The 12,188-nt window shown below is 39.8% G+C and overlaps 1 protein-coding gene across 2 annotated transcripts in view; it reads left to right on the plus strand.

Annotated features, from left to right (window-relative positions):
• Esr1 (estrogen receptor 1) overlaps positions 1 to 12,188 on the plus strand; it is a 230,648-nt gene that overhangs the window by 95,719 nt on the left and 122,741 nt on the right. For both annotated transcript variants that reach the window (XM_042670625.1, XM_042670703.1), the window contains exon 4: positions 5,435 to 5,770. In XM_042670625.1, coding sequence (XP_042526559.1) covers positions 5,435 to 5,770 — 336 coding nt within the window. The remainder of the gene's footprint in view (positions 1 to 5,434; positions 5,771 to 12,188) is intronic.

Consider the following 12,188-nt stretch of genomic DNA (forward strand, 5'->3'; position numbering starts at 1 on the left):
TTGTTTTCTGGTTGGGACACAGGTGTTTAAGCCATTGCTATCCTCAGCTCCTTTGCCATAGCCAGAACTGAACCTCAAGTTCAGCATTTTCACTGACTCTCTTAGGACCTGGCAGCCTTTGGAGCGATTCTATAGAGGCTGCCTTCCCTGGAAGTGCCCAGGCCATCTTTCCTTTCCTTTTTAGTCCTCATCCCCAGAGCTTATGTTTATTTGCTTAGCAAATTCCCTTAGGTTCACACCTCCTAGGGTAGATTACCATCACACAAATCCACACCACCCAGCAGTTTGACACTTGGCCCCTGTAAATCCTGACAATAATGTGATTAGGAAATAACAGTTGTTTTGCCTGGAGGAGATACCATTCAAACCATTTCACACTTGCAGTGGACTGGACAGATCCAAGAAGATTGGGTTTCTCCATTCCTGTGTCTCAATCCCCTATGTAAAACCCATGGATCTAAATTTGCTAATCTTAAAATGCTAAAAGAAGGAGAGATTTGCTTTCCTGAAGTGTTTTCTAACCAGTGATGCAGCTAGAGAGGGGTAATAGCAAGCAGGAACTGTCCGGCCCAATGCGTACTGCCTTCATGGTACTGTTGAATACACTGCTTAATTATTCTGAAGATGATGGGTAATGTGCTCTACGACAACCCAGCACATGGAGCATGTACAGCACTGGCAGCCAGCAAGTATTTCCTTACAAATAAACTTTTTGATTCTTAAAAACCTCCTTGTTTAGTATTTGCATTATCTATGCTTATGCTTTATAAAATGACAACTTAATCTTATTCCCTGATGAAAATGCATTGTACTCAAGAACCTACATACTGAATTGAAACTCCTTTGTACAACTATTTAAAGAAGAAAATTTTAAATTAAAAACATTTTAAAAAGAGATGGGGAAGCTGGGCACCAGTGGCTCACGCCTGTAATCCTAGCTACTCAGGAGGCTGAGATCTGAGGATCATGGTTCAAAGCCAGCCTGGGCAGGAAAGTCCGTGAAACTCTTATCTCCAGTAAACCACCAGAAAACTGGAAGTGGCGCTGTGGCTCAAGCAGTAGAGCGCTTGCTTTGAGCTGAAGAGCACAGGGACAGTGCCAAGCCCAGAGTTCAAGCTTCATGACCGACCCCCCCCCCCCCCAAAAAAAAGAGATGGGGAAAAGTAGGGGGGAATTCTGCAGATAATTCTGGAAAATGTCTTGGGAGCCAGCCAAGAGTGAGATTTCTGTTTTATCTTTGGATCTCAGTTACCCATGCCACTCTGACTATCCACTTGGTTTAACTATGAGTGATCTGAATTCCCCACCAGACACAGCCTGGAGTCAGGATCTGACCTTTGCTGTTCTCTGGTCCTTGGGGAAGACAACAGAAATAAACAACAGAAATAAAAGCTGAATAAACTTTTAACCTTCCATTTCATTCATTAGATTTTTTCAAACTACATAAAACAAAGGATTATATATGTATATATCACCATTATTGCGGAAAATTACTATTTATAAGTAGAATAGGAATTTCTTCCTTCTCTTCTTCCATAACCTGGACTACTGTCACAGGCAAATGACCTCATAATATGTATAATTTTGTACATTTCATAGGGATTTTGACATTTGAAAAATAGTACATTTGGGGAAAGTTGGGAAGAGTGCTTATTTGTTAGTATTCATGGAATCCCCTTTCCCATGTTTGGCTAACAGTTTTTCATCCAATAAACTCTTCTGATCTTTCCCACTGGATTTTATTTGTCCTCCTCTGAGCCCTGGGGTCAACGCAACTCAACAACCTGAATTGCATTGTTTTAAAAACTCCAGTGGGTATGGTGGTTCAAATAATTGCTTTAGCTGATACTAGGACTTCTAATTTCCTACAAGAAGGAAAATTTCATCATCTGACGAAGAAGTCCATATGAAGTCATCATGGAACCTATTCCTGAGTGTTCTTTCAATGCTGTCCCATAGCCCCATTACTGTTCTATGTATTCATTCTTTTCCTTGTTTCTCCTCTGTGTATCTTCAAATACTCTAAGCAGGCTGTTTACTTTTATTGTTTTGCTCCTGGCCTATAGTCATTGCTATTCCCCAAGTCTAGCCATTCCATCAGTCTTTAGTTGGTGTGTAGCCACTGTTTGTCACTGAAGGCTGTCCCAAACTCTTGTCATAAACATATCATAGTGTTGCTTAAGGATGGATGGGGACATCCCTAACAAGGGTGGTCTTCTTCTCAAGCCTCCTTATGAAACTAGTGTAAGCCTCATTGCCGCATCCAAAGCCAGTGGTCAGGTAGCATGTCCCCAGTCTGGAAGATCTGCCATCCTCTTCCTCCCTCAATGGACAGCAGCTCTCTCTGTGTTGTACTGTCTGAGGAATGGCTTGGTAGTCCCCAGTTGCCTCAGAGCTAATTCATGCCAGTATGCCACACTCCACTGAGCTGCATAGCACAGGCAGGACTGAAGCATGAGATGGCTTGTCTTCACCCTCTAAGACCACTGCAGCTGGTTGGAGGTGATGCAGCTTGAAATATACTTCTATGCTATTGGGGCCTTAGGTTTTCATTTTGTGCACGGGTAGGTCTACAGGCTTTTTATGTTGGCAATGGGCTGATGGTAGGACTGTGATATTCTGCCCACAGCTAGATTTCTCTGTAATGTATCTGGTACTAAGGTTCAAATGTAGGGCCTGTACTTGTTCTCCTGTCTTTTGCTCAAGCAAAAGGTATCTTCACGCTGTTTCTCTCTGAGGGGAAGCACAGGTAATGTGGGCAACTTTCCCTTCTTGCATTCTTTGAAAAATCTATTAGGCCAAAATCAGGTTCTGTGATCTCTCCTGGTTTCTTTTGCTTTTGTGAAAGTATTCTCTTGTGTGAATAGTTGTTCACATCAGTGTACACTTGAGACTCTGTCAGTGGCAGGTCTTAGTCCATCATCTTGCTTATCCCTTCATTATTAAAAATACTAGTGTGCTATTAAATGAATATGCATGGAAATATAAAGAATATTGGAAGCAATCTTAGACCATATTTCAAGAATCACTAGTTATTATATTTTTATATCATATGTTACATATATACACATGCACACGCATACACACACATGGTACAGGCATGTCAGACAAGAGACTTGAAATTTGTTGACAGCATTTTCACAATGAAAATTGACAAATACTACAAATCAATCCCTTTTTCTTGCAGAGAACCCAGTTATTGAATTAGTTTCTACCAATATTTATTTATTTTTTCAATAATAGGTGTTAGCTGGGCACCAGTGGCTCATACATTTTTTTTTATTTTTTATTTTTTTATTGTGAAAATACTGTACAGAGGGGTTACAATTACATGGGCAAGATAATGAGTACATTTCTTATCAAGCATTGCAGCCTCCTCCTTTGTTTACCCTTCACATCCTTTCTCATCCTCCCCCCACCACCAAAGTTGTAAAGTTCGTTTTCAATATAACAACTTGTACATCTCATTGTTGCAATGGGTCCACCTGTATCCCTATTTAAATGATTTGTTTTTTCCCTTCCCCTCCACAAATTATAACAACATCAAATACAGTGAAAGTAGGGGTTATACCGTGGGGGAGGGACATACAAAGCAACAAAGAAATAATCTTATAAATGTGTTAGAAACAATCCCATGAGAGACAAAACATTTGAATACATATCTTAGGGTTCATTTCCCTAACACCAACTTATCTGACCTTTTCTGCTTGACTCAGACATATACTAGTTATTGCAAATAAGGGAAACCATGGGACCTATGTTTCTTTGGGCCTGGCTTACTTTACTTAATATAATTTTTTCCAAGTCTTTCAATTTCCTAACAAATGGGGCAATGTCATTCTTTCTAATGGAGGCATAGAATTCCATTGTTTATATATACCACATTTTCTTGATCCATTCATCTACTGAGGGGCATCTGGGTTGGTTCCATATCTTAGCTATGGTAAATAATGCTGCAATAAACATAGTTGTGCTGGTAGCTTTAGTGTGGTCTTGTTTGTGATCATTTGGGTAAATGCCCAAAAGTGGGATTGCTGGGTCATATGGGAGCTCTATGTGGAGTCTTTTGAGGAACCTCCATACTGCTTTCCAAAGTGGTTGAACAAGTTTACACTCCCACCAACAATGCAGTAAGGTTCCCTTCTGTCCACATACCCACCAACAATGCAGTAAGGTTCCCTTCTGTCCAGCATCTGTTGTTATTAGAGTTCTTGATTATAGCCATTCTAACTGGGGTGAGGTGGTATCTTAATGTTGTTTTGATTTGCATTTCTTTTATGGCTAGAGAGGTTGAGCATTTCTTCGTGTGTCTATTGGCCATCCTTCTTTCCTCTTCAGAGAAGTTTCTCTTTAAGTCTTTAGCCCACTTATTTATTGGGCAGTTGTTTCTTTGAAGATTTGTTGTTGGGGGATTTAATTTTTTGAGTTTCAGGTATATTTTAGATATGAGACCCTTGTCCGTTGTATGGCTAATGAAGATCTTCTCCAAATTCGTGGGCTTTCTAATGCTCTTGCTAGCTATGTCCTTTGCCATGCAGAAGCTCTGCAATTTCATGTAATCCCATTTGTCCAACCTTTCTTTGATTTGTTGTGTTTCTGGGTCTCTATTAAGAAAATTTCGGCCTGTGCCAAGGAGACCTAGGGTTTCTCCTATTCCATCCTGTAATGTTTTCAGAGTGTCTGCTTTGACTCCGAGGTCTTTGATCCATTTGGAGTTGATTCTTGTGCACGGTGATATATAAGGATCTAGCTTTAGTTTTTTTATAGGTGATTAACCAATTTTGCTAGCACCATTTACTGAAGAGGCTGTCTTTCTTCCATTCTATTTTTTTTTAGCTCCCTTATTGAAGATTAGATGGCTATAGGTGTATGGGTTCATTTCTGGGTTTTCAATTCTATTCCATTGGTCCTGAGGTCTGTTCTTGTGCCAGTACCAAGCTGTTTTGATTACTATGGCTTTGTAGTAGAGTTTGAAATTTGGTATTGATATTCCTCCAGCACTGTTCTTTCTGTTGAGGATCCTTTTTGCTATTCGGGGTCTTTTATTGTTCCATATGAATTTTTGGATTGCCTCTTCTATTTCTTTGAAGAATGAGGTTGGAATATTGATAGGTATTGCATTGAATTTGTAGATCAGTGGCTCATGCATTTAATCCTAGCTACTTACAAGTCTGAGATCTTCAAGGTTTGAAGCCAGCCTGGTCAGAAAAGTCCATGAGACTCTCATCTCCAGTTAACTAGCAAAACACCACAAGTAGAGCAGTATCTCAAGTGGTAGAGCACTGGCCTGGAGCATTAAAAAAAACTCTCAAGACCAGTGCCCAGGCCCTGAATTCAAACCCCAGGACCAGTGTTAGCTCTGAAGGTAGTTTTTGTATGAAAGGGCACAGGAATCTGAAAATTGACTAATGAGTTGTCCCCCCTGCATTTTCAGGCATTCGGAAAGACAGAAGAGGAGGGAGAATGTTGAAACACAAGCGCCAGAGAGATGACGTGGAGGGCAGGAATGAAGTGGGGCCCTCGGGAGACATGAGAGCTGCCAACCTGTGGCCCAGCCCCCTGGTGATTAAGCACACGAAGAAGAACAGCCCAGCCTTGTCCCTGACAGCCGATCAGATGGTCAGTGCCTTGTTGGAGGCTGAGCCCCCCATCATCTATTCTGAGTACGATCCTTCTAGACCCTTCAGTGAAGCTTCCATGATGGGCTTGTTGACCAACCTGGCGGACAGGGAGCTGGTTCACATGATCAACTGGGCAAAAAGAGTGCCAGGTAAGGAAACCAAGTTCCACTTGTAGGAGTCAATAGCTTTTCAAGAACTGGCTTTCATGTCTTGGGAGAAATATCGGAGGAAGATGAAATCATGCTTGACTATTTAATTTGTACTAAGGTGACAACCAGATTTTATTTTTCTTGGAATTTAAGGAAATTTTATTTTTCTTGGTATTTAAGGAAAAGAATACTTTTCCAAATCCAGACTTGACATAACTTCTTTGGAACTCATTTGCTGAAAAGATTTGGAGGGACACTAGATGATACAGGTTTTATGCCTCCTATATAGCCATATCAAAGGTGGTTAGTGATCTATGTAGGTTTTTAATACTGAAGATCCTTGTTAAAAACATTTCTATTTACCAATACTTATTTTTTTGAAAAATTTTTCTTTTTAAATATTTTTTGAATGAAAGGAATAATAGCAAAGTTTATTTACTGGCTGCCAATTATTTATCCAACCCAATTTATACATATTTTAGGACAAAAGGAAACCCAATGGGGTAGTAGAAAAGTCCAGGGATTGAAATGATGAGTTGGCCCTTTCATTGATTCTCTCAGAAGTGGTATTTCTGTCATTCTTAGAGAAGAAATCTAGTTATTATGTAAGTGACATTCTTCCGAGCTCCCAACATATCCATTATCCGATATCCGGAAGCTTATTCTGATCAAATGTATCATAGATTTACATAGTTTTTCTCATCGGTCCCCTTCACTAGAATTGATATAGGATTTATGTATAACATAGGGATGTTTTCCTTTATGTAACCAAACAAATATAGAGTCTTCTGTTTGTGTTTCTGAAGGCATCATTGGGATGTTAGAAGTTGAGTAATGATCTGGCCTTAGATAACTTTAAGTGTGTTTACACATATCAACACATAAACATGTGGTCATTTGAATAAGGAGCTGGCACTACCATGATCCAAACTTGTGACAGTCTAGGTGCCTTGGGTAATGGAGATTGAATTACTTGGAAACACTGGATCTATTACAATCTAGATGTTTAAGGTCCCACCAACTGACAAACAAAAAGTCTTGGCTATTTGGCAATCTTTGAAAATACAAGCTTCGTTTTTGCATTTATATATCTTATCATTCTGATGTGGCATAGACCCCCCCCCCCATTACACATAAATTGGAATCTGAATGACATAGGCCTATAAGGATTTTCCCCCTGATATTTGTATCTATTGTACCTTGTTTTTGTAAACAAATGTATGGCCATATCCTTGACAATTAATTCTTGGATGCTGTTGAGCTTTGTTCTATAACCACGTCATTTCCCTTATGAATTCCTGGCGCTAGAGCACTCAGCACACACCCAGGTGTGTGTTTGTGTGTGCGTTTGTTTGGTGTGTGATGTAGCACAGGGGATTGAACCTAGAGCCTTGCACATGTTAGGCAAGTCCTCTACCACTGGGCTTCCCTCTTAACCCACAAGTAAATATTTTTCATATTTATCAGTAGCTTGTCTAGCTACATGAATTTAAAAAGCACTTGAAACAACTAGAATGCAGTTCAAAAGGAGATGAAGGACTTATAGCAATATTCTTTTGAATTTGGAAATAAAACAGGGACAGACCTCAATGGAGGAAAATAGTATGTCTATGTAGGGTTATTCCATTGTACAACTCAGAACTAAAGATGGTAATGAGATACATCACGAAACTATTTGCAGCCATCTTTATGTTGATTTAAAGGATTCTAAAATCCTTGGAATAAAGAAAGGATTATGAAGGCAAAAATGCAAATATGAAGCCACATGTTGTAGAGTGATATTTTGGTTTGCAACAGAACACATATACAGAAGAGCACCTATAGATTAAATTCACTGATGATGGTGGAGCCATAGTTGTATGTGAAATTATATACTCCAGGATGTATACAAAATGACAAAATCGCTGATGAGTTGTTTCTCAGATTGGTCTCCTATCGACAATATTCTCCATGTCCCATGTATGTGTGTATGTGTGTTTGTCTATCTGCCATTGGAATATAGCTATTTCAAGTGGAATGTCTACTTTCTTGCCACCAGAATAAAAAAAAAAGATCTCTGAATTGGAAAGGATAAAAAAATGAGGGATGGAAAAGTTCTTCAGGAAAACCTCTGAAAATGAAAACCACATTTTGAATAGACTTTGTATATCCAAATATCATCTGTCAGGTAAAGCAATAGCTCACACTAATAAATATAGAATATAGAAATGTTACATTTATGTCAATAATTTAAGAGTAGTAATCTTTTATTTTTATTTTTTTGTAGTCCTACGGCTTGAACTCAGAGCCTGGGGGCTGTCCCTGGGTGCCCAAGGCTAACATTCCACCTTCTGACCCACAACTCCATTTGTGGCTTTTTGGTGGTTAATTAAAGATAAGAGTCTCACAGACTTTCCTGCCTTGGCTGGCTTCACACTCTGATGCCCAAATCTCAGCCTCCTGACCCACTGGAGCCTAGCTAACAGTATTTTTTTTAAATAATAGGATATTGTTAGAATTCTCGAGTGTTGGTAATTTAGAGGTTGAACTTTTCTTTGTTTTAACATCTGGCCATTTTCCAAAACTTGTATGTCTCTTTACTAAAGATGAAGATACAGACTTAAAATACATCATAAAAGTATGACAGTCAGATGCCAATCTATAGAATACTTATATTTAGATCTGGTTAAAGATGGCATCAAAGAATTACTTTTTCCCTTTGCAATCTCAAAAAGTAAAGCAATAACAAAATGGATAAAGCCCATATTTCCAGCTTTGACAACACATGCTATATTCCTGCATTTATATGTCTAGCTAAGGATGTTTTTCTCTTTATTTTTTTTGCCCCTAATTTGCAAGTTTTTGTAGGCATTTTGTTGTCTGTTCATGGGTAGAGATTTACTTTATTTTTTTTTGTTTTTGTTTTTGCCAGTCCTGGGATTTGAACTCAGGGCCTTGGCATTGTCCCTGAGCTTCTTTTGCTCAAGACTAGCAGGGTAGAGATTTACTTTGTATTATTGAATCTTAATTTACTATTAACCTTCACATACTGAAACTAGTCAACCATTGGATCATCATTTAGCTACAAGTAAAAAGAGAAAAAAAACATTACTGCAAAATGTTATATTTTTAGTACTTGTTTCACACTGAGTTGTATCATTGAGTGATTGATTCATAGATTCAGTGATAATGAAAGATGTATGATTTTTTTTTTTTTACCAGAAGCTTGAAAAGTACCACCTTAGCTGTCACCCAGATTTAGGAAAAAATCAAGCCTTTTCGAAACTCACTAAAATCATACCTCAAAAGCAATTTCAGCCAGACGCTGGTGGCTCACGCCTATAATCCTAGCTACTCAGGAGGCTGAGGTCTGAGGATTGCAGTTCAAAGCAGGCCCAAGCAGGAATGTCCTTGAGATTCTTATCTCCAATAAACCACTAGAAAACTGGAAGTGTTGCTATGGCTCAAGAGACAGAGCGCTCGCCTTGAGCTGAAGAGCACAGGGACAGCACCCAAGCCCAGAGTTCAAGCCCATGACCGACAAAAAAAAAAAAAAGCAATTTTATTCTTTAAGTTTGTGTTATAGTTCCATAGGTTATATCTTTATTTAGTGCAAGCTTTGTCTGTGCCGTGGTTCTATATATTGAATTTTATTCTATGCAAGCTTTTCAAGATTGGTGTTCAAAAGACTGAGAACTCCACAAGCCACAGGGCCAAGGCCCAGAAAGAGCGGGGAGGCTCAGAAGGGTCAGAGGGAGGCCAGGCCCAGGAAAGGGAATGAAGAAGAGGATGTACTTTCATGGGAACACCTCCTCATTCTTTGGTGGCAGGAGAGCCACTTTTCTCTTTTCCCTTCTTTGCTGGCTTCTCTCCATCCAATGCGAGATCAGTTGCATCTTTCTTTTGTGCCCTGACTCTCCCTACCATTTCCTTTTGGGTGTACATGCATTTGTGGTCTCAAGAGTCGAGGACCTACTTTTTCTGGACATGCACAGATTTTCGGTAGTTTTATGTTGTCTCCAATGTCATCTCAGGGAGAGTGATTGTTTCAGATATCTGGGACTCAACGCTTCATCCTCAAAATATTCCTCAGGAATGTATATTACATATATGTATATATTGTGTATAGATATTATATATATGTATATATATGTGTATACTTACACATCTATGTGTATACTTACACATATACATACATATATACATATATAATATATATACATATATGTATCTGTGTCTGTACATATACATATACATGACAGTTCATCGTTGTTGTTGGTTATAGGGCTTGAACTCAGTGTCCAAGCACTACCCCTGACCTTTTTTGCTCAAGGCTAGTGCTCTGCTACTTTGAGCCACAGCACCACTTCAGATTTTCTGGTAGTTAATTGGAGATAAGAGTCTCATGGACTTACCTGGGCTGACTTCAAACCTCCATCCTCATTTCTCAGCCTTCTGAGTAACTAGGATTACAGACATGAACCACCAGCACCCTGCCAGTTTTGTATTTTTGAAATATAAATGAAACTGTTGATTCAAGAGGACCATTTGGCTCATGCAAGGGAGGCCTGGCTAATCATTACTCCTGGACATTCCTTCCATTGTCTGGCACAAGCTGATTACTTTACTTCTGGCTTTGAAGCAGATTCAGAGTTGTAACAGTTCCTTGACTCTACCTGGTAAATATCTTGTCAAAAGAGGATAACCATCAGAAGAATGCTTTTACCTGGCACTTTCGTGGTTTTCCCTTTTTTCTTTTATGTCTGATGCATTGGCCTTCCTCCTAGGATACAGTGTGAGGCCCGGCCCCCTATCATCTTCTGTGCAGATGGGTACACAGATGGTTCATTCCACGTCCTGAAGTGTTTTTAAGACTTCTTTCATAATTGAATGCAAAATTTAAGTGCTTTATTAGTATTTCCTTCCAGCTTGAGACCTTTTAAAGTACAGTACAAGGCATGACCATTAGTTAACATTTGTGCTCACTTTCCCAATTCTCAAATGCAAAAAAAAAAGAAGTTACCTATTCATTTATGGTAACTTACTGTATGGTAGGATTTGGTTGTCCTGTATGAGAAATATTTAGCAACTCCCCATTATTTTTGAGAGTAAAAGACAAAACTTCATGATATTTGGGGCATGTAGTGGAGACACATGCTAGAAAGAAGCAGTGGGGTGACTTAGTGAAGATTTGTCTCAGTAGAACATAAAGAAGAGGTACCAGTCCCCCAGCCCCCCACCCTCACCCCCCATTGTAGTTATTAGTTGTCCAGCACTGAGCCCTGGTGGTCCTGTTCCTGTGTGTGTGTGTGTGTGTGTGTGTGTGTGTGTGTGTGTGTGTGTGTGTGCGCGCGCCAGAACTAGGACTTGAACTCAGGGCCTAGGATCTGTCCCTGAGCTTTTTTTGTTCAAGGCCACAGCTCCACATCTAGCTTTTTGGTGATTGGAGGTAAAGGGTCTCATGCGCTTGCCTGCCCCAACTGGCTTCAAACCAGAATCCTCAGATCACAGAATCCTCAGATCTCCTGAATAGCTAGGATTATAGGCGTGAGCCAACAGTGGCCCCTGCTACTTTTAACCAACTGGGGAAGTTAGGTTATGCAGAAATCTTCACCTCTGCCCTTAACTTCTTTAAGCTTATGCTTGTGGATTTCTTTCCTTAGGTCCTCAACCCTTCAATATTCAGTTTTTAATTTCATTACCTGACAGGGCCAGGGTTAAACGCACATTTTCACCAACTTCTCTGAAAGCTCACGAGTAGTTTTCCCATTCCCTCTCTCCCATAGCAGCAGACTCTCTTACGTCTCCGGGTCACTTCCTTTCTTGCCAGGGCTTGCTTTCTTCTTCCTTGCCCAACTTTGGGGTGCCCTTTCCCCTGGCTGCTCTTCATCCCTAGATTTATACTGTTTCTGTGTTGTGTCACCACCAGCTTCGTCTTGGTCCAGATCCTTTTCTTCTTGTCTTTGTGCTGATACTAAGGCTTGAATTTGGGTCCATGTGCAATTGTTTAGTTTCCTCACTTAAGGCTGGCACACTCTCATTTGAACCATGCCTCCAGTTCTGGCCTTTTGCTGGTTAAATCTCTCAGATTTATCTGTTGGGGCTTTCTTTGAACCTCAATCCTCAGATCTCAGCCTCCTGAGTAGCTAGGATTACAGATGTGAGCCACCAGTTTCCAGCTCTTTTTGATTTTTTTTTTTTTGTTCCAACACTGAATAATTATACTATCATGCTAGCTGCTCCATTTAGATTTTTTCCGGATCTCTCTCTTTCAATTTATCTTACTCATTACTACCAAAATACTGTTTGTAAATTATCGCTAGCTCTCCAACATCACTTTCCTAAGGCTGCCGTAGCAAAGTACCACAAGCAAGGAAGTATGAAACAGCAGAGTCTGGAATTCCGAGCCTGGAATTCAAGGGGTGGACAGCGTCCCTCT

The sequence above is a fragment of the Dipodomys spectabilis genome, unplaced genomic scaffold (assembly GCF_019054845.1).
Source record: "Dipodomys spectabilis isolate Male_0828 unplaced genomic scaffold, ASM1905484v1 ptg000001l, whole genome shotgun sequence".
Classification (NCBI taxonomy): Eukaryota; Metazoa; Chordata; class Mammalia; order Rodentia; family Heteromyidae; genus Dipodomys; species Dipodomys spectabilis.